Genomic DNA, 22,820 nt, shown 5'->3' on the forward strand with positions numbered 1-22,820 from the left:
GGCCTCTCTCACCAGATGACCAGGTGGGGCGCTGCAAGAGCGTGAGAGGAAGGGGTGCTGAGTGAGGGTGGGCTGAGGGCCAGGCAGCCTGCCCAGTTCTCACTGAGGATCCTCCCAGTTATCCAGGCAGGATCTCCAGGCAACGGGGAGGATGCTGTGGTCCAGAAAGAGAAGACACAGCCCCTCCACCAGCACCCTCCCCTCTGTTCTCCCAGGGGAGGCTGGGAGGGCTAGGGGCCTGCTCTTGGACAGATGAGGGGATGGGGGGCTTTAAATCCACCTGAAACTGGGCAGTGTCTCTGGGAGTGAGCCTCACTGTTTGGAGACCTCTGTGAAGGTCAGGATGGCGCTGTAGCGCCACTGGCAAGCGCCAGACAGCTTAATCAGGACACAATCCAGTCTCTTCATTATAGACCCAGGTCCTAGTCCATCTTTCAAACTGATGAGCAATCTTGTTGGGACGTGTTGGGGTTTGGTGTTTTTTTTTTCTTCGTGTTTTATTACTTTCCCCCCGCCAAGTCTTCCCGGAATACAAATCTATACGGGGGAGGGGGGTGGCTTAGTGCGCTGTCAACTCCGCAGCCCAGCACTCAAACCCCAGCTCCCCTCTGGGGAGGCCCGGCTCCCCCAGGAACCAGCGCTGACCTGGGCGGGGGTCCCCTCAGGGGGCAGAGCTGACACTCACACTTCTTTCTTACTCCTCGTCTGTCAAGTACCAAGCTTCAGCTTCATGGGTGACTAAAAATCCCACCAGCGAACAGTTCACGTTCCACATGCTGCCTTCTGACAGCAAGAGAGTTGCAAAGACCGCAGCAAGGTTGTTCCAGAGTGGAGGGCTGGACGTAGGGGGCGGAGCTGGGAGGGGAGGACCAGAGGGGCATCAGGAGGGGAGGGGAGGTTCAGCATGGGGAGAGGAGGGCAGGCCCTGGCTGCTGGGCTGGGCTGAGGCTGGGGGTGGGCGGAACTTGCCGATGGCCAGACCAGACTGTGCATGGAGACAGAGGTCAAAGCAAGTTGCTGCCAGGGTGGGTGCCAGGCCCATGAGGACCATTCGTTTTGCATGAGGAGGACACCCCTGTTTCAGAGCCCCGGGGCCTCAGCAGGGAAAAGGCCCGTGCTGGTCTGCAGAAGGACCTACCGAGGGCCAGGCTGGACCTTCAGCTCCCTGGACCCTGTGGAGTGGGTTTCAGGTCCTGACTCCTTTTTCTGGGGTACTGAGAGTAGTAAAGCAATTGGCCTCATAACTAATGACAGAGAGAGACACGCGGCCTTGCACATGGTGGAAAGGAGGGGTCAACCCCCTCCGTCCTTGACAACCCAGAATCCGGTAGGTGAGGCCTCACGGCAACCTTCTCATTTACAAAAGGAGAGAACAAGTCCCCCCAAACGCAGCAGGAGGCATGCTAGAGGCTGGGCATGTGGGACGGGCCCCCCTGGTGGCCCCCCAGCCCTGCTGCCCCTTCCCGGGCTCCCTGAGGGTGCAACCTGTTCCCATCCCAGGCTGGGCACTGCGCTGGCGCCTGAGTCCTGGGCATCATCCACCAGTGTGAGAGCCGCCCTGGCACGTGGCCCTGCGTGGAAGGAGGGGCGGCCTTGCTCCTGAGAGCTGAGTCACTCAGGGGACCTGGGAGTGAGCTCCAGGGTGCAGACACTCCCCCAGGCCCTGGAGGCGTCTCAGAGATCTCTGGAGGTGCTCTGCTCCCGAGGACGTGGCCACGCAGCAAGGTCCCCACACGTCCAGCTCCCACGCCATCGGTTGCAGGGACTCTGAACAGAAAGCTGGGCTCTGACATGAGTTTGCTCGGTGTCTGAGTTGGTGTGACCCTGCCCCCTGTCCAGGGGTGGGTGGTGGTGCCCGCTTGGCCCCCCACGGGCACAGCAGAGGGCCGGGCTGCACCCAGCTCTCTGTCAGCTGTCATCCCTTGGACCCCCACCCCTCTGGAGCCCAGGCAGCCCTAGAGCTGTGACCTTCCCCTGCTGGGGGTGCGGGGGGACAACTCAGGCCAGATCTCACTGGCTCAGGGTGAGATGGTGCAGGAGGGCCTCCGCAGACCCCGGGCCTCTCCCCCGAACCTTCCGAGCCCGATCCAATAGCTTCCCCGGGATTCTCTTCCTCCCAGAGCCAGCTTCCAGCCCGAACAGACGTCACAGCCAAAATCTCCTTCCTGAAATCGGCTCAGTTTCAGCCCATTACTCCTCATTACTCTCCTGAACGACTCCTTCTCAGTCTCCTCCTCCTCCACGTTTGGTCCATGCCCTTCAGAGGTTTGCAACAGGACTCATTTCTTGGCCCAGGGACAGGCCATCCATCTTCTTAATCTGACTTCATAAATCAGCCATCTGGGCCTCCTCAGGCAGCCCTCCACGGCCCCCTCTGCCCCTGGAGGCCTTTGGGCATGTCTCAGGGCAGCACCCAACGGGACCGCCAGCCCCTCCAGAAGGGGGCCTGCTCCCCCAACATGCCCAGCACCGTCCTTCCTCCCCACCGTGCCCCCACCCCCGAAGACAGGTCGGGGGCTCCCAGCTGCCCCAGTAGGACTCCCACCAGCAGCCTGGGCAGCTGCCTCTCCTGTCAGCAGACCCTTCTCCTGGAACCGGGATGTCTTAAGCTTGTTGGGATCAATTGCCCGTGTCGTTCCACTTAGTCCCCCTGCCAGGCCCTGACATCTTCACTGGAGGGGAGGAAACAAGGGCTTTCCAGGACTCTGAACCAATCCCTAAGGGACATGGCCTTGGGGTGGAGAATAAAGCAGGGTCTGGAGGGGGCGGGGCAGTTAGAAGCAGCCCAGAGCCAGTGATCTTTAGAAAAAGCCACAAGTAACCACCCCCCCATAGCCCCTGGGGAGCCCTGTGAGGGGCAGTAGGACCACGGAGTCTGGTGCCAGGCCTGGCACACAGAGAGCCCTCAGGTAAGATTGCTAAGGGGCAGAGGAGATGTGGCAACTCTGGTAAATAGAAATGGGGTGTATGTGTGTGTGTGTGTGTGTGTGTGTGTGTGTGTGTGTGGTGTATGCATTGTGTATATGTATGGGTTCTGTATGCGTGTCAGTGATTTCTTGGTGGGGACAAATCCCAAGGACTGATGCTGAAGCTGAAACTCAGATACTTTGGCCACCTGATGCGAAGAACTGACTCATTGGAAAAGACCCTGATGCTGGGAAAGATTGAAGGTGGGAGGAGAAGGGGATGACAGAGGATGAGATGGTTGGACAGTATCACCGACTCGATGGACATGAGTTTGAGTAAGCTCCGGGAGTTGGTGATGGACAGGGAAGCCTGGCGTGCTGCAGTCCATGGGGTCGCAAAGAGAGACACGACTGAGCGACTGAACTGAACTGAACTGAACTGTTTAGTCACTAAGTCGTGTCTCTTGCAACCCCATAGACTGTAGACTGACTGGCTCCTCTGTCCATGGGATTTCTCAGGCAAGAATACTGGAGTGGGTTGCCATTTCCTTCTCCAGGGGATCTTCCCAACCCAGGGATCAAACCCGAGTCTCCTGCATTGGCAGGCGGGTTCTTTACTGACTGAGCCACCTGGGAAGACATCTTTGACTTGAACCCCCACTCAAAGACCCACTGGCCAGAAGATACACTTTAAGTTTATATAGTTAGTTGCTCAGCTAAAATTAACTTAGCATCTGCTCTGTTCTGAGCAGGCAAATGATGAAAATGCAGCAGTAATAATAAAAACACAGTTCTTGCTTTGTGAGGTGTGTGTGCCTACTGGAAGGCTTCCTGGAGGAGGGGTGTTAACCCTGCAACTGATGGGAGAGATTTTGAATGATTAGATTAATGGTTCTAAAACTGGTCCAAGCCCAGGGGCACCTGGGAACTTTTAGAAATGTAGATTTTCTGGCTGAATCAGACACAGATGGCAAAATGTCCTCCAGATGTTTCAGGTGAGAACCCCTGGGCTAGGCCAAGGGAAAACCAGCATCGAGGGAAACCAAATTCTGGGAATTCTCTCCTCTGGCCAAGATTTTGGGGCCTCAAAGCGTGTTCTGGGCTCCTGTCCAGGTGCTGAACCATCCTGCGGTCTATAAAGTGTGTGCCTGGGTTCGGGGCGAAGCAGAGAACGCTATTCAAAAAGTTTGATATTAGTATTTTTCCAAAGAGCATGAAGATCGTCATCATGTGAAATACAAGAATCTCAGACATCTTTTCTATTTTATCCCCCAAATTAGACAATACTAGAATTGCTCAGGGCTTCCCAAGTGACTCAGCTGTAAAGAATCTGCCTGCCAATGCAGGAGGTGCAAGGGACGTGGGGTCAATCCCTGGGTCAGGAAGATCCCCTGGAGAAGGGAAGGGCAGCCCACTCCAGTATTCTTGCCTGGAGAATCCCATGGACAGAGGAGTCTGGCAGGCTACAGTCTCTGGGGTTGGAGAAGAGTCGGACACAACTTGAAGACTAAACAACAGGATTGTTCTACAAAGTCAGTGTACCTCCAGGCTTTCCCCACACGTGGACCATCTCCTTGACCCCTGCTCTTGCCTCTGGGGCCTCCTTCCATCAGGAATCACCTTTCATTAAGACTGGCTCTCGTGGGGGCTCTCTTGTCCCCTCTGGGCTTTGTCTGAAGATGCCTTCATCCTGTTCTTGCGAGACATGTTTACCTGATACAGATTCCAGTTGGGCAATGAATTCACTTATGTTTTTAGTCTTTGATAATATTGATTTCCAGGCTCCTAGCCTCTCTCACTGCCATTAAGGAGTCTGCCATTCACAGATGGGTCATTTTCTCTTCGGCTTCTTGTAAGATTTCTTTGCTATTCTCCATCACTGTGATGGGTCCGTGTGTGGGTTTTTGGTGTTTTGGTTTTTTTTTCAAACCCTTGCTTAGGATTTATTGTGCTTCCTGAACTGAAATTCGTGTCTTTTACCAATTCTGGAAAATTCTCAGCCATCACCTCTTTGAATAACGACTTTCTCTCCTGTTCTCTATTGTCCCCCTCAGGCCCTCCGTGCAGCTGTGCATTATTGCTCATCCCAGCCTCCTCTTCTTAGCCTCTATCTCATATGTTCTGGCTTTCCCTCTGTCCTGCATTTACGCATCCTGGTAATTGCTTCTGCTCCATCTTCTAGTTCACTGATTCCCTCCTGAACTGGGTCTATTTGCTGTTCCTCCCATCTGTGGAGTTTTGTGTTTCAGTTATTACGTTTTTCATTTCTAGAAGTTCTACCTGGCTCTTTTTCAATCTCTTGGATCACTTTTATAGTCTTTCCCCCCCTCCTTGTCTGTATTCTCAGTTCTCTCTTGAAACATTTTTAACTTATTTTTATTCTAGTTCTGATCACTCAAACATCTGAAATCTTTTGATCTAGTTTTGCATGCGTGGTTTCTGCTGACTCTGACTCATCATGGATTGTTTTCTCATGTGTTTTGCAATTTGAGATTGTAGCCAAATGATATTCTGTAGGAACCCAGAAGGACCTAGAAGACATGGGTGTGCTCTAGCCATGTGCCCCAGGTCTATCCACCCAACACCACTTTAGGTTAACTTCTGGGCTTGGAGTTTTCTGGACCACTGATCTCACAAATTGGAGCCCCAATTGCTAGTGAAAATCAGCCTAAATTGACACGTTCTCAAGAAGGAATCTTTTTTATCTTCATTCATTGCAGGGCCCCGGACACATGAATATCCTTGCTCTCTTTCTTTGTAAAAGTTTGGTTTTTACAGACCAACCTTATGCTGAGTGTACCACCTCAGAGGGTCCCAGCTTGAGATAAAGATCTCGCTTTACACTCCCAAGCTCCCATGAGCTCTAGATAAGATAATGTCTTGTGGGTTAGTCGATAAGTTGTGTTATTTTGTGACCCCATGGACTATAGCTCGCCAGACTCTTCTGTCCATAGGACTTCCCAGGCGAGCATACTGGAGTGAGTTGCCATTTGCTTCTCCAGGGGATCCTCCTGACCCAGGGATTGAACCTGCATCTCCTGCTTGCCAAGTGGATTCTTTACCACCGAGCACCTGGGAGGCCCCAAAGATAAAGTGTGCATTGCAGTTAAAACCCAGTTCTAGGCTCCTAGCAAATGCCTCAAGACAGTGTTTGCTTCTAGCTCCAGTATTATTTCCCACATCATTACTGGCTCTCAGGAATTTCCCTTACTTCCTTGCAAACTTAGCTATGCATTGAATAAAGAAGTTTGTAATGACTGAACCTGCATTTTTAGGTGTTTTTGTAGCAAGAGTGTCCCTCAACCCCTGGAGGATCTGACTATAGCAGAACAAATACTTGTTCACCAAACCACCTCTTCTTCCTTTGGGGCTCACACCTAGACCACAGCCCTAGCTACCCTCAACCCTTGCAGCTAAGCATGGTAGCATGTCCAGTGGAACTCTTCCCAGGTCAGGATTGTGAAAACCTCCCACACCATCCACAGTGGAAGATGACAGAGTCACGAGACAGATGAGCCTGCATCCCTAATCACTGCCTGAAGGAGAACTGCCTGCCATTTCAAACGTTAGATGAATAAGAAAAAAAGCCCCTGGGACTTAAGGATTAACCTGTGACAGCAGCCTTTGTTCTTTAGTCCACTGGTCCACCATTTGTCAGAATTAAAGTCTCACATAGAATTGTCCTGTAGTTTAGTATTAATCTCGAGAGGCAGCAGTGAGCAATGGTGTGAAGCAAGATCCTAACTACCTGCCCAGAAATTGAACCTGGGTAGCCTGGATGACGAAGAAGGCAATGGCACCCCATTCCAGTACTCTTGCCTAGAAAATCCCATGGATGGAAGAGCCTGGTAGCTGCAGTCCATGGGGTTGCTAAGAGTCAGGCACGACTGAGCGACTTCACTTTCACTTTTCACTTGCATGCTTTGAAGGAAGTGGCAACCCACTCCAGTATTCTTGCCTGGAGAATCCCAGGGACAGAGGAGCCTAGTGGGCTGCCGTCTATGGGGTCGCACAGAGTCGGACATGACTGAAGCGACTTAGCAGCAGCAGCAGCAGCAGCCTGGATGAGGGGCTTCCCTGGTGGCTGAGATGGTAAAGAATCTGCCTGCAATGTGGGAGACCTGGGTTCAATCCCGGGGTTGGGCAGATCCCCCGCAGGAGGGCATGACAACCCACCCCCAGTATTCTTGCCTGGAGAATCCCTATGGACAGAGGAACCTGGCAGGCTACCATCCATGGGGTCACAAAGAGTCAGACACGACTGAGTGGCTAAGCTGGATGAGAACCAGGAATCCTAGCCACCAGACCAGCAAGGGCTAGAGGCTGAAAGATATTTTTCCCTGGATCTTTGCCCCCAGTGAAAAATGCATTTATTACGAAGGCAGAAACTAAAAATGCAGATACAAAGTTTATTATTAGAGACAAAGTACAACAACAAATGGAAGGGCACAAGAGAAACTATTTAAATGAGATAGAAGCAAGGCAGAGATGCACACCCAGAGGAAAAGGGTGTGGGTACAGCCCTAGTGAGGAAGAAGGCAGTAAAAAGGTGGCTAAGTCACTTATATAGGTCAGTTCTTCGGGGTCTTTGTCTTCCTTCAGACCAATTATCTGATTTTTTCCCCCCACACCTCACTACCCTGAGACCCTCCCCTGGGTGTGCACGTACTCCTCAGCTGAGACGAATCTCGAATCGAAGTCTTCTGGGAGGAGCAAGACTCATATGACCTGGCATTATCCTTTGACTTTTGACCCACAAGGAGCCTTTCTGCGCATGTGTAGTGTCTCCCTCGTCCCCAAAGATGAGGGGAGCGGAGATCCCTTAATCCTTTACTCAACCAGGGTTTTGCCCCTCTTTGTCCTTGCAATGACTGTTACCTTAAGGTGTTTACAAGAGACAAACACTGACTATTTACCCTATTTCTGTCGTTACTTTCATTTCAGAGGGCAAAAAGGAGCCTGTTTGTAAATGCCTTAACTGGAACCCACCTATCTCTTGTCCCAGGAAACGCTAACAGTTGTAAGTATCCAGCCTGAAGCCCACTGCTCTGTGGCCCATGAAATGCAAACAGGAGGCCAGTTGTAAATGTCTAACCTGGAGCCCATCTATGTCCTAACTCAAACCTGTACAATCTTGTCAGGCCTTAGGGGCTTCAAGGGTGTGTATTCAAGGGGGTCCCAGGATGCAAAATCATGGCTCACAGAGCCTGAGCGGCTCACTGGAGTTGCAAGTGGGATTTTGGTTTGAGAAAGATCCCCCTTCCTTTCTCTGCCTTGTCACCATTCCACGCCAGGCCTGCACTGGCCACTAGGTCCCCAGATCATACAGGTGAGGCTTTGCTCTTGAGGCGCTCCTGTGTATTGGAGACACAGACGCAGACATAGGCAAGCCTGGGGCGAGAAGATAATGGTGGTCGTGGATTGTGGTGGAGTGATGACTCAGGTGATGGCCCATTCAGACTGAGGGTCAGGGCGTGGCTGGGAAGTACCAGGTTGCCAGCCCCAAAGTTTAGGTCCCTGGAGATAGAATCAGGCAGGCCCTGCTCTGTTCCCTGCAGGCGAGATTCCAGAGGGCAGCCCAGCCCACCTGGCAGGAAGGGGCCCGGGCATGCTCTGGAGGTGGGCATGTGGCCCAGAGCCGGTAGGATGTTGAGGCTGCCGCATGCAGAAAAACCTCATCTCCACAGTCCTTAATGACACTTTGCTTGACCTCTGGAGTCCTCACTTCACCCACTGTGCAAGCATGTCTTCAAGAGGCCACAAACCTGTATTCACTGACCGCTTCTGCAGGGATGAGGGCTGCCGTTGGGCATTGGCGACATTGTAGGGATACAGTTGTTAGGGGAGCGTTGATTGAAACTGCTCACCCTGGCCAGGCACCACGGTAACCATTTTCATGAGGTCCTGGTAAGGAACAGGTAACTAATAAGCCACCACCAACTGGAAGAGTTCGAGAAAGGCCAAAAGGAGATGCCATGTGACCTACCACCTCCCAGAATCCTTCTCGCTGGAATCCATCTTGGCTGAGCAATGTGTGTGCCACCAGGAAGGACCCTGAGTCAGAATGATTGGGCAGAGACAACCCGGAAAAAGAAATCCCATCACCATAAAACCCGAGACTTCGAACCACGTGGCCGAGCAGTCCTCCCAGTTTCCTTTCCCTTCCTGCTCTCAGCCTGGTGCCCCTTCCAAATAAAATCAGCTTCGGTGTCTCCTCAGACAATTCATTTCTGAGTGTTAGGTCCCCTTTTGGGACCTGGAAGGGGTCCCCCTTCCTACAACACGGAGACACATCAGGTTAGAGAATGGGCTTCCTGACCCCCACCCTTGATGACTCACAGCCTGGAGGGACAAGGAAGGGCCCCCTGCTGGTAACTGACCACATCCCCTCCTCTGCCCCCCAGCTCTGGTAACTGCAGTGTCCACAGCCCCCTACCGCCCACCCACGAGATCACACGTGTGGTAAGTGGTCCCTACTAGCAAAGGTGTGAGTTAGAATGACCCAGTTGTGATGTCGCTTTTATGTGTCAACCTGGCTGGGCCGTGGTGCTCGGTTGCTTAGTCAAGCACTATGTAGACGCAGCTCTGACAGTAATTTGCGGGTGTGATAACATTTACGATCAGCTGACCTTGAGTAAAGGAGCTGGCTCTCCATGAGGCAGGTGGGCCTCACTGAACGGGTAAAAGGTCTTAAGAGCAAAAACAGAGACTTTCCAGAGAAAAGGGGACTTTGCTTCCAGACTGGAACACGGAAGTCCTGCCTGAGTTCCAAGCCTGCCTGGGTGGGGAGGAGGGTCTCAAAGGCATTTTAGGGGTGTTTTCTGTGCCCCTGGATACACTCAGAAGCAGAGGCTTGGGACTTCCCTGGTGGTTCAGTGGTTAAGAACCCACCTTGCAATGCAGGCGATGTGGGTTCCATCCCTGTTTGGGGACTAAGATCCCACATGTCACAGGGCAACTAAGCCCGCACCCAGCAACAAGAGAGAAGCCCTCGTGCCGCAATAAAGATCCCACATGATGCAAGACCCCACGGAGAAAGTAAAATTTAAAAAAAAAAGTAGGGGCTTGGATGGAGGAGATGGAGGCTTCCTCTCAGGCCAGGGCTATGGATGGACTGAGCAGCCTCCTTCTTCGTGAAGGGAAGAACAGGGGTGAGGGACCCATGGAGTCCCAAGGTCGTGAGGCATCATCATCTCTACAGCAAGTCACGTTCCTGTGGAATCGGACCACACAGGAGTGAGGCCCCAAAAACCCCTGGCCGGGCATGAGAGCCGCAGAAGAGAGGAGGCCAGCCTCTAAGGGAAGACGTGTCTCCCTGTCCAGAACCACCTACTGTGTGCCGCCCTTACTGTGCGCCTTCCTTCTGCCCATGGAGGAAGCAGGACCACGGGGGTGAAGGGTCTCATCGTGCATTCCTGTGGCTGCAACATGAGCCTGTGTGGAGTGGCCCTTAAGGCACGAAGCTGCACTTAAAGGGCTTCAGAGACTGGGAAACTGAGGCCCAGAAGGACGTGACACCCCTAGGCTGACACAGCTCAAGCCTTCTGAGTACTCAGACCCGGGGAAACCCCTGTTCAGCAGCTTCCTCGCTACATAAACTTGATGGAAGGAATTCTCCTGTGCCTCGGTTTCCCTGTCTGTAAAATTAAAGACATCAAAGTATCCTGTGCCCGGGCCCTAAGGATAAAATGCAATAACTCATGTGAAAGAGCCTCATCAGACACCTAACATAATAAACCTTGATTAAAATTACTGTCTGGACCACAGTGCTATTATTCTAATTTTCTCCCATTAAGTACTCTGTATTCACTAAATGAGTGATTTTTTTTTAAACATTTTATTATGAAAGCTTCAAACACACAGCCAAGTGGAAAGAATTTTTAGTGAACACCCAGATTCTATAACAGTAGAATTCTACCATTTACATTTCATAATACTTGCTTTATCAATATCCATCCATCAATCTGTCTTGCTTTTTGATGCATTTCAAAGTAAATTGATGATGTCAGTCCAATTCCCCTTCAATGCTTCCTGGTTTACTGTTTGGGGGTGTGAAATTTACATACAGTGAAAAGCACAAAACTTAAAAGTCATTTGCAAATAAACATGTAATGCAAACCCATGTCAGAACAAAGGATATGACTATCATCCCAGAGGGGCTTCCCAGGTGGCTCAGAGGTAAAGAATCTGCCTGCCAGTGAAGGAGACACAGGAGATTTGCTTCGATCCCTGGGTTGGAAAGATCCCCTCGAGAAGGAAATGGCTACCCACTCTGGTATTCTTGCCTGGGAAATCCCATTAACAGAGGAGCCTGGCGGGCTACCGTCCATAGGGTCGCAAAGAGTTGGACACGACCCAGCAGCTGAGCACACATCATCCCAGAAAGTGTCCTCCCGCCTCTTTGGAGGCAGTCCTGCCCCTGCTTCCAGGAGGCAACCAGTGTTCTGATTTGTTTCCACTAGAGGTTAACCTTCCTGTTGTAGAATTTCACATGATGCAGAACATGATTCATAACACAGGGCTCTGTGTACTTGTGTCAGCTGTCTGCGGCTGTGTAACAAATTACTCCTAAACTGAGCAGCTTAAAACATCACCACCTAAGAGTTCACAGTTTCTCTGGGCTGGGAACTGGGACCCAGCTTACCCGGTGGTGCTGTAGCCGTGAAGTTGTGTCTCTTTTGTGCCCCAGTGGACTGTAGCCCGCCAGGCTCCTCAGTCCATGAGATTTCCTGGGCAAGAATACAGGAGTGGGTTACCATTTCCTCCTCCAGGGGATCTTCCCAATCCAGGGATCGAACCCACGTCTCCTGCATTGCAGGCGGATTCTTTACAGGCTGAGCCACCTGGGAAGCCCCCTGGCTTAACTGGGCCCTCTGGCTAGGGGTCCCCTAAGGCTGCAATCCACACACTGCCAGGGGCTGCCGTCTCTCATCTGCAGGCTTGGCTGCGGGAGGTCCGCTTCCGGGCTCACTGGAATGGGTGCGGATGGGATCAGCACCTTGAGGGTTGTTGGGCTCAGGGCCTCACCCCCGTGGATGCTGGCCTGAGGACTGCATCTTTCAACCCCTCATCACGGAGGCCTTGCACAGGGCAGCCTACAGCATGGCAGCCAGTTCCCGTCAGAGCGATGAGATGAGCAGGCCAAAAAAGGCGAGGGAGACAGAAGCCAGATCCTTGCCACCTGCTCTCGGAAGTGACATCCCATCACTTCTGCCATAGTCTAGCCATCAGGAGGAAGTCACTAGGTCTAGCCCACGCGCTAGGGGTGGGGACTCTACAAGGGAATGGATACCAGGAGGAAGGCTCACTGAGCACCATCTGACAGGCTGCCACCTTCCTTGGGTGAGACACTCAGGGCCTGTCCGTCCCCAGCTGGGAACAGTCTTCCTGGATGCTCTCTCTCTCCAAATTGTCCTCTGACTCTGGGAGGTAACCATGGTGATGGTGCCTGTGTCCCTTGTTGTGGCAGCCTCCTGGAGGGAAGATGCTCCTCTCCATGGCTGTGGCTGGCCTGGGCCCTGTCCCAAATCCAACTGGGGCCCTGAGTCCTTGACCTTTGCCTCTCCATCCTCCCAGGATGGAGTGTCTTGTGGGGAACACCTCTCCAGGTAGTATGTGATAGAGGGTGCCCTGGAGTGGGGGTGAGACCCCCCCGGTTCTACATTTAACTGACAAGTCCTGCTGGCACCTTTCCTCGGGGCCAGAGCTGCCCTTTTCAGCACCAGCACAGCAGGCTGCCCCCCGATTTGCCCAAGCAGGCTGACTCTGGCCCATGGTCACTTGGTGGGCAGGACAGGGACTCTGACCTGAGCGCCCTTCCCATCTCCCAAGACAGAAGAGGTGAGTGCACATGTGACAGGCACCACGTGGGGAGGGAAGAGCATGGAATAGGGTCCGGGCTGTGACTCGGCCTCCAGCCCACGCGCAGACCTCAGCCCGCTCCCTGCGGGCACTGAACACAGAGGGCCTCGGGTGGCCGCCGGGCTGGTGATGTGCTTTCCGTTATTGCAAGTATGAGGGGGAGATGGTCAGGATATCAATGGAGAGTCAGAGATGGAGGGAGGTAAGACAGAGAGACAGAAGCGGATGGAGAGATGGACAGAGAGAGACAGAGACACGGAGCCAGGCAGAGAGGAAGGGAGAGCAGCAGGAGACACAGGGACCAGGAGGCCAATGCTGACGGGCTGAAATGGGGTGAATGGGGGTGTTGGCAGCAGTATTGGGGAGACCTTCCTCCCCGCCCCGCATCTCCCAGGGTAAACGCAAAAGCCTCATCCTGAGGAGCTGACATCTGGAGCCATCAGCCCAGCCCCGGAGGTGGGGGTGGGGGCGCTCAGGGATCCCAGGCAGCCACTCAGGAGAAGATCAGACCAGATCTCAACCTGGGTAAGTCAGTCACATCCTCCCTCTGATAGGATTGGCAGATCAGCAAATAAGCATCTGACCTCCAGTCAAACCAGAGATATGGTATGGGACATACACTAAAAAATTATTCGTGATTTATTTGATATTCAAATTTAACCAAGCGTCCTGGATTTGATCTGGCGGCCCGACTCTCTGAGGGGTGGCCAATGCCTTTGTATGGCTGTCTACCTCTTGTCCTCCAGGCCCTGGCCCAAAGGACTCCCTTCCAGAGAGGTCTCCCCTGACCATCCTGGCGGAAGGACCTTCCCCTCTCCCCTCAGCCATCCTCCATCAGAGCACCTGGTCCAGAGCCGTCCTGGCACTTGCAGGTTCTGAAACAACTCCACTCATGTGTCTGCTTGCTTTTTGTTTTCTATCTCCCCATCTGAGACAGCAGGCTCCTGAACTCGGGGACCCATCAACACGGTATTCCCAGCACCTATCACCTAGTGCATAGTAGGTGCTCAGCAAACATCTACTGAAATATGCAAGGGCAGAGCCATCAGGAAGGGCAGTGAGAAGAAGTCGTGGGTGACGTGGGAGCACTGTGCGTACCCCACCCCCCCTACTGGTGACCTGTCTGCTCTCCCATGAGTCTCAGAGCTGCCCCGGGGGACAGAGCCGTGGGGGCCCAGCCTGCATTTGGGGGCCTGCAGATCTGCACCAGCCCAGCGGGGCCCTCTGGCAGCTCCTCCCCACAGGACCAGTCTCCGATCCACCGATTCCCAGAGCAACCCTGTTACCATGACAACGGCAATCTGAGGTCACAGCGCAGGAAACCGGAGGACGCCTCCCTCCTGGAACGCTACCTCCGAGTCAGAATCTAATTTTCATTACAGCCGTAATAGCGGTTTTGCATAATCGTCCATATATTAATACCTAACATGCCAGTGTTTATTTGGTTAAAATTCATGAATTCAGGTCTAAATAAAAAGTGCTGATGGGTGAAGTTTTTCATTCTCTTAAAATGTTCTTTTTTTTTCTCAGTCTCTCTCCTTGGCAGCAACTTGCCTTTAATCCCATTATTAACGGGTAACAGAGAGGAAAACAAAGCGAGCACAGCTCTGCTCTCAGGGCCCAGGGTGGCCTCAGCGCAAGAGACGGATGCTCGCTCCCCGGCTATGGAAGGGGCGGGCAGGTCATGGTCACCACTGGCTCCACCTCCTTATGTGGCTTGGCACATGTCATACGGCCTCTCTGGGCCTCAGTTTCCTCGGGTAGAGAAATGAGGGAGGGGGTGAGCTGGGCACTAGGCTCTGGGCTGGGCAGAGGGGCCATGGTTGCCATTGTTGGACTGATGCAGTGCGATGGGGACTCAGGAGACAGACAAGGACATGGGGATAAAGTGTTGGTGTGGAGGGAGAAGTGGAAGCTGGAGAGCAAAGCCATGGGCAGCTGGGAAGGCTTCCTGGAGGAAGTGACATTTGGGTAAGCTAAAGTGGTAAGTAAGAGCCAGGGGAAGAGGAGAAAGGGAACAAGGGACATTGTGGTGGGGGGCTGTTCTTACAGGACACGGGGGAAGAGGCGTGGGGTTGGCAGCACGTGGGCGGTCTGCAGAGCGACAGAGGCTGATGAGGCCTGGAAAGGAGGCAGAGACAGCCTGGGGGCTGGGACGGAGGAGAGAGTTCCAGGAGGAGGGACAGTCGCCTCCAAAGGGCCCTGCAAGGTGAGCCAAGGGGCCAAGGAATGTGCCCTGGGACATCAGCAGGGAGGGTTGGGAGGTGAGGAAAAGGAGCTGGGTGGGGGAGCAGAAGGGAAGCAAGGGTGAGGTGGGCGATTCAGGCCGGGGTCCCCCGTGGGAGAGGAGAGGAGTCTGGAGCCCAGTCTTCCAGAGAGGGATGGGTGTTGGGGGTCAGCCGTCTAGAGGTTTTGAACAGGTGGAGTCTGAAGTGCCCCATGGAAGAGTCCAGCAGGCCTGCCTCTAGGGGCTGGGAGAGGAGGGGCTGGAGCAGGGTGTCTCCCCAGGGAGTCAAGGCTTGCTGGACAAGTTGGTCATGAGAGCCAAGGCTGGGCAGCTGGACCAAGTCTCACGGGTGATGAGTGAGGCTCGGGCTGGGGCCTGGACCTATGCTGGGACTCAGAGCCCTGCCTGCTCTGTGGAAGGCCTGCCCTGCCTCAGTTTTCTCATCTGAAAAAGGGGGTCAGACCCCTCCCCAGGTGGAGGCAGGCCGTCAGGAGTGGGGGCAGGCCCGCCACCAGCCCACGCCCACCAGTGCATGTGCAGCAGCCCCCACCAGCCATCGCCGCTCTCCCTGCCCCCACTGCTTCGTCTGGTGAGGCAGATGCCCAGGCCTCGATAAGGCTCCTGGTGAGACCCCCTCTGCCTCCCCCTCCTCAAGCAGGGAAAACCTAGTGCTCTGAGCAACAAAGCCTGCAGCTGGAAGCGTCCACGTGGGCACCACGCAGAGAGGCCTGGAAGGCAGCAGTGATGTCTCTGTCCATATCACCCTCTCCCCAATCCAGAGCTGCAGGGGCCACCAGAAGGGGTCTCAGAGCAGATGGGAAAGCAGGGGTGAGCCAACAGGGGGGTCACCTAGGGCTGGGGTTACAGGCCTGTCTGTGGGGTGGCCCAGGTCTTCCTGTTCTCTGCTGTTCTCTGAAGTGGACAGCACTGGAGGTCACCCGCGTTGTCCCCATGTCCCTCTCCTGTCCAGGCCAAGGCCCTAGTTGGCCTCAAGTATAGCGAGCACACACCAAGGGGGCGGGTAGACTAGGTAAGGCTGGTGGGGATCAGGTCGGCGCTCCAGCCACGGCTTGGCTATTCCACTCCTACAGCTTGTTGATGTCCGGGTGCTCAGTCTCTGGACCTGTCTGGGTCCCTGGTCTGATCTGAGGGGCAGTGATGAGAGCACCATTCCCAGGGATGAAGCCACACACAGCTTAGCCAGAGGAGAGGCAGCCCAGGTTTCTCTGCATGTCCAGCCTTCAGCCCTTCCTTCCAATAAGCACACAGTGGTTCTCCTTGACAGTTTCTCCCTTTCTTGCTCTCAAACCATGATGCTGGTGGGTCACCCCCATCCCTGGATCCCAGAGTTCAGACCTGGCCAATCAGAGCACGGCATTTACCCCAGTCAACCATGAACTTTGCCAGACTGTCAGGAAGAGACGCCCTCCTTCATCTGGGGGTGGGCAGATAGATAGGCCCCAAGCCTGGGCTGCTGGTGGCCACTCGGGGAAGAGGGAGGCAAACTCAGAAGGAAGCAGAGCCAAGAGGGAGAGAGAGACTTCGTCCTAGCAACATAGTTGGAGCCCTTGATCCAACTGCATCTGAAGCTGAGTCTACCTCTGGACTTTTTAGCTACCTGAGCCACTACGTTATTTTCATCTTATTTCTCTCTTTCTCCCTGTCTTCCTTTCCTCTCTTCCAGCTTTTTCTTTCAAGTTCATTTGAGTTGGATTTTTGTCCTTTGCAAACTGTGGTCTTGGAGAAGACTCCTGAGAGTCCCTTGGACTGCAAGGAGATCCAACCAGTCCATCCTAAAGGAGATCAGTCCTGGGTGTTCATTGGAAGGACTGATGTGGAAGCTGAAACTTCAATGCTTTGGCCACCTGATGCAAAGAACTGACTCATTGGAAAAGACTCTGATGCTGGGAAAGATTGAAGGCAGGAGGAGAAGGGGATGACAGAGGATGAGATGGTTGGATGGCATCACCGACTTGATGGACATGAGGTTGAGTAAACTCCAGGAGTTGGTGATGGACAGGGAGGCCTGGCGTGCAGCAGTCCATGGGGTCGCTAAGAGTCAGAGACGACTGAGCGACTGAACTGAACTGAACTGAACCATGAGTCCTGAAAATACCCACAGTATGACTTTAGGTAACAGTACCAGCTAAGTAGATGACTTCTCTCTTGTTACTCTCTCACCCGGGTCCAGCGTCTTCACTATAGAGCCAGGTTCTGCTTCCTCCCCAGCCCAGCAGCCCTCGACCCACACCCCAGCCAGAAGAGGACCCTTCCGGGGTGTCTCTAGGTCCCAGGCCCCACAGCCTGCGCATGATACACACATCACCACCACCACGCCCACCCCCACCCCACCGGGAATCCCCCCAGTTCAACACCCACGCCACTAGGGAAAGAACAGCCTGGACACACAGAAGAATTCTGAAATAGGCTTCGGGTTTTATTCAAAACAACACTGGTGGTGGCTGCCACTTGGTTTCTCTACCCCAGGCCGTCTGGGCCAGTGGGTACCAGCGCCATCAGCAACTAGGAGGGAAGTTTATTCACGCCATAGAAGCTGTACAGACACTGGGAGCGCGATAGTCACAGCAGCAGGGCTGGGTGGAGGGCTTCCAGGAGGAGGCGGCCTCTGTCTCCTCCTCAAACCCTGGCTCAGCCCAGGCTCCGCCAGGAACAGATTATTGCACAAAGACAAAAAGTGTATTTGTATCTGGGCTAAACAGTGGTTTCTAAGACCCCAAGCCCTTACACAGCGCAGCAAAGGGGGCCAGAGGTGGCCCTGGAAACAGAAAGCTCCAGTGGGAAGATTTGGGGTGGGGGGGAGGAAGACAGGCAGACAGGCTGATACTGTGCACATTTGGTCCACTTTTAGGGGGCTGCCTGGTGCAGGAGAAGGCCTGGCAGGAGACAGGAAAAGGGTTTGGCCGGGGCAGGCCATGTCCCATCTGGTCTTGGGTCCCTTTGTACAGGTGTTGAGGTGCCTGCCAGCCACCATCCTGCAGAGATCTGCAAACACACAGCTTGGGGTGTCCAGCACCAGGGTCCCCACTCTCCTCAGGGCCAGGCCACGTCGGTTAGGGTAGGTTTGTGCTTTTGTGATGGACAGGCCGCAGGATCGGGGAGGGCAGAGGGACTAATCACCCAACCCTTAGCCATTTGGGCTTGTCCTGGCCAGCCAACCACAGCTTCCCTGGTCCCCTATCACCTGTAACTTCCAGAAACAAGACCAAGTGCCTGGGTTCTGCATTTAAGGCCCTCCAAGAACCAGCCCATCTCTCATGACTCCCTCGGGCAAAGCTTCTATCTTCTGTGTTCAGCTCTGAGACACATCCTGCTGTGACCAGACCTCCCACCATCACTCAGGTGATGGCTGGATCACACTTCCCACCTGTCTGCTTGTTCTGAGGTCACACAGATCCGGGTAAAAGAATGGCTTTATGTCAGACACACCCAAGATGTGTTCCCTGCCCAGCCACTGATAACCCGGTAACACCAGGAAAGTCACTTCCCTGGTCTGTGCGTGGAGCAGCAGTGCATATGGCTCAGGGCTGCCCAATGACGTCTGAGCCCAGAAAACAGAAGCTGCTGACTGGTGTCAGATACCATCCCCTTGAACCCCAACCCACCCTCCACACGGTCATCCCAGGTCCCTCTGGCCATCTTCCAGCCCCTGGCACACACGTCCCTCCAGGAACATGCTGCCGGGCACAGCTACTGTGTGTGCGGCCTCCCCTCCACCTCGATTGGTGGGGCCAGCGTGGCTCATGGAGGAAGGGTGCGGCAGAGCCCGGCAGGCTACCCGCGCCCTCTTCTTCCCCAGACGAGCAAGCACCCCCGTGATGAAACCACCAGCATGGCCAGGGCGGCCAGCACAAGGCTCTCTGGAGCAAACAGCTGAGGACCAGAGCCCAGGCTCCCCCCTCAGCCAACAGGCCCCTGGGGGACAGGAGGGGACATGATGCCAGGCCCAGCCAACCTGTCCCCCGGAAGCTGCTGCCTGGGAGAGTGCAGGGCTTCCGGGTACTGCCTGTGTGTCCTCACGGCAACTCCTCAAAGAGGACTGTCTACCATCGCACTTTCAGGTGAGGACAGGGAGGCTCCAGAGGCTCAGGGGCAAGTCCAGGACTGACCACCAAGATGGCCCAACTCCCCCCACTGCCAGCAGAGAGGCCCGCAGCCCGGCTGTGACTTTCTGAATCCACCTGCTTTGAAACACAGGGTCCCTGTTTCACACTCCAGGTACTCGGGAGCTGGCCACCCACGGTGCCCCAGCCTCTTTGCTGCCCACGCTCTGAGGGTCCTGGGGTGGCCCCTTCAGCCCCTGGGGTGGGCCTTGGCTTCCTCAGGTGTGAAGTGGACTGAACAACCCTTCCCCGTACCAGCTGTTGGGGAAAGGCTTTGGAGGCCACGTTACCTCCTCCCCTTGCACGATGCCCAGACCCCAGGGATCCCTCTGCCACCCAGAAGACCCAGGGCCTGTCAAGAAGACCTTTCTCCTGAACCTGTAGCCCAGCCCAAAGCCAAGCTCTTTAAGGTCAGGGTTTGGGAACAAGGTCAAGGGCCCCTCGGTGGGGCCAGCTGAAGCCTTTGAGAGGCTCTCACACCTGCAAAGGGCCTGGTTATTGCTGAAGCGTGGTGAGTCCCCAGCTTTCAGCCTTTCCCACCCCACAACTTCTGTGTGTCTGCAGATCACTTCATCACCACGACCCAGCCTTCTTACTCAAAATGACTTCAAGTCCATTCACTGCTCAAAACCAAGCCTTGATCTGAGCACTATGTCTGTGACGTCATGGGTCCAATGTACTGGGGTTTTTTCCTAATAAATACAGAAATAAATGCACAACTATTCAAATAAATACCCATCTGATAAACGCAAAACTATTCAAATAAATACCTGTCTGGGAACCCATTTGAGAAGTATTGCCGCTTTGGGAAAGCTGGGGAGGGGAATAAAACAGAGACTCAGAGGCAGGCAGCAGGGAGAGAGGATGTGGGGATGTGGGTCTCCAGGTGCCAGGCAGGTGTGGGAAGGCGCAGGGGCCAGGGCTGATCCCAGGGCCCAGGCAAGTACCCCCACCCCTACTTAGGGTCCTGTCAGATCTGTTTTACCCTGAACTCCATGGAGGATGGGGGAGCAGGGAGCAGAGTTGGTCAGGGGACAGGGAGTGGGGGGGGTGTACAACCTCCAGGAATGGCCGTGGCTCAGGGTCCACCCCAGGGTGGGGGTAAAAGGCAATAAGTAACCGGCCACTGATTGTCAGAACCCAGGAGCCCCGGGGGGCAGCCCGACCAGCACAGACCACGAGGGTTCCCCTGACCTCCAAACGTCTTATCTGCTTAATTCCTCCACCGTCCCTCTTCTTCCTGCAGCTCTGCTGCTCTCAGCTCCTGGGGGGCAAAAGCCCCTGGAACCTCACCTAAAGCAGAGTGCCACCCCCCAATCCTGCCCAGTCGTGGAGCCACCTTCCACCCCCACCCCTGTCCTAAAAGTAATACCAGGACTCACCCCTGGTTTTTCTAAAGAAAGACATCTAACTGGTTGACTAAGAGAGTTTGTGTGCTCTGGGGCATCTATGAAGGACTGTCACAACAACTAGACGGTCAGGAACAAGACAGACACCCCAACATGTGGAGGGGCGGGATCTTAGCAGCGTTTCTTCTTTAAAGGAAAAAAAAAATGCACCCTGAATTCCACCTCTTCTTCTGGGCCTGTCTCCCAGGCCACGGGGTGGGGAGGACCCTCGGAGGCCTGAGAGCCCTCTCCCAAGACACTCTCAACCGGGGAGGGAGACACCAGAAATTCCAGCCGCCAGTGCCCCCGGAGTGGGCCCCCACCGGCTATGCTCAACTTTAGCACTTTCTGGAAGTCATAAGCTCTCAGTAGAAAAAATAAATAAATATATATGTCTGTCTCTCTCTATGTATATGCATATGTATACACTTATACGCACGGGCAGGACCACAGCTGGGCCCTTCTGAGCCTCGGCCACCGCGGGGGAACCCTGCTCCTCCCGCCCCGACGGCGGCCCCTCGGCGCGGCGCCCAGGTCCAGGTCGTGGACTGGACGAAGTATTGCTGTCTGCCCCTGGCTCCTGAGGTAAAGAAAGGTGAGACGGGGCGGGCGGGCGGCGGCCCTCATCTCCTCCCCTGGCTCGCGGCGTCCCCGGACGGCGGCTCCCCTGGCGGCGGCGGGGGCTGCGGCTCGGGCGCCTCGGGGTCCCTGGGGACGGCCGGCTCGGCCGGGCGCGGCGGGTCCTTGCAGCGATCGGCGGCAGCCCAGGAGGGGCTGCGGGCCAGGCCGCGGGGCCCGGGGGCGGCGGCTACGACGGCGCGGGGGCGGCAGGGGCCGGCGGCCAGGCTACTGGCGCTGCTGAAGCGGCGCGCGGGCGGGAGGCCGGGCGGCGGGGGCGGCGGCCCGAAGAGGGAGGTGAGCGAGAGGCTGCTGAGGGTCTCCGAGTGCTCGCTGCTCGCGACCCCGCCGCCCCCGCCGGCCCGGCCGCCCGCACCCTCCTCGTCCGAGGGGTCCATGGAGTCGTGCCGCGTGCAGCCCGGGCTGGTGGAGCCCCCGCTGCTGTGGCTGCGCTGGTGCGCCCGCAGCCCGCGCAGGCTGAACGGGCCCCGGCCCCGCGGGCTCGGGCGGCGGCGCGCGGCGGGCGACGGGCCGGCGCGGGGCCCCGGGACGGACGCGGGCGGCCCCAGCCCTCGCCGAGGGCTGTCGCTCAGGGTCAGGCTGTCCTCCAGCGTGGTCTGCAGGCTGCCCGCCGAGCTGCTGCGGCTGACCTCCAGCGACGTGTCGCTCCCCGTGGCCTGCGGGGAGGGCCACAGGGGATGGGGGCGCCGCCCGGTGTTCCCCTCCCCCGATGGGCACCCTCCCAGCCCCTCCGACCCCTCAGGCGCGGCTTTCCTTCCGCGGCCCCACCCCACCCCACTGCCTGGTCCTCAAGGTGCCACCAGCATCATCCTGCTCAGACCCCAGCCAGACCCTAGCACCCAGCAGAGGGGGATCCAAGTTCACTGGGAGGAAAAGCCCTTGGGCCCCACCCCATCCCTCTGGGACCTCCCTCCCCCCTTACTCACCTGGCTCCTCCCACCCCGCCCCGCACCCCCGCCCCCACCTCTGCCTGGAAAGCTCTTCCCTGATACACACCTGCGTCACCTCTCACGCCCTCCCAGTCCCTCCACCTGAACTGTCAGCAGCCCACTCCCCCCCCAGCTCCCCTCCCTCCCAGCTCCCACCCGCCCCCGCAGCAGCATTCTCCCTGGCCCACATCACTGCCAAACTGACTATACTTTCCATGCATTTATTCTGATCATCTCTCCTGGCACATCCCTGCAGGACACTAAACAGTAAACCCCCTAGAAGGCAGGGATTTTTCACCCTGAGGCTGGCTGTAGCGTAGCTGGGGTCAACAGTCACTGGGCGAACAAGTAATTGCAAGAGCCCTGGGCTGACTATGCCTCCCGCACTGTGCCTCTCCCGGAGACCTGGTCCCCTTCCCCTGCCCCCGCTCCCCCCCATCCCCACCCCCAGACCAGGGACGTCAAGTCTGCAGACCCTTCTGCCCTGTGCTCTGGGCCCTGAGGGGTGCCCAGGTGGTGGCTCTGGCCAATTCGATGCAGGTGGCCGCGCAGACCGAGACCTCCATTCCTAGCAATCACACCCCAACCCCCTCAGTGCCCCACCCCACACTCTGCAGTGACTCCCAACGCCCCCTCCTCCCTGTCCCCTCAAGCTAGAGCCCAGGTCTTCCTCCAGGGCCCCCGATCTGGGCCCTCCCCACACTACTGTCCCCAGATGCCCTAGGACCCCGCCCTGTCCACTTCATCAG

The 22,820-nt window shown here is 55.7% G+C and overlaps 1 protein-coding gene across 3 annotated transcripts in view; it reads right to left on the minus strand.

Annotated features, from left to right (window-relative positions):
- Positions 1-17,410: 17,410 nt before the first annotated feature.
- Positions 17,411-22,820, minus strand: part of CACNA1I (calcium voltage-gated channel subunit alpha1 I) — a 120,904-nt gene continuing 115,494 nt past the window's right edge. For all 3 annotated transcript variants that reach the window (XM_043439850.1, XM_043439849.1, XM_043439848.1), the window contains exon 37: positions 17,411-21,798. In XM_043439850.1, the coding sequence (XP_043295785.1) occupies positions 21,127-21,798 (672 nt within the window). In that variant the 3' untranslated portion in view covers positions 17,411-21,126. The remainder of the gene's footprint in view (positions 21,799-22,820) is intronic.

The sequence above is a fragment of the Cervus canadensis genome, chromosome 21 (assembly GCF_019320065.1).
Source record: "Cervus canadensis isolate Bull #8, Minnesota chromosome 21, ASM1932006v1, whole genome shotgun sequence".
Taxonomy (NCBI): domain Eukaryota; kingdom Metazoa; phylum Chordata; class Mammalia; order Artiodactyla; family Cervidae; genus Cervus; species Cervus canadensis.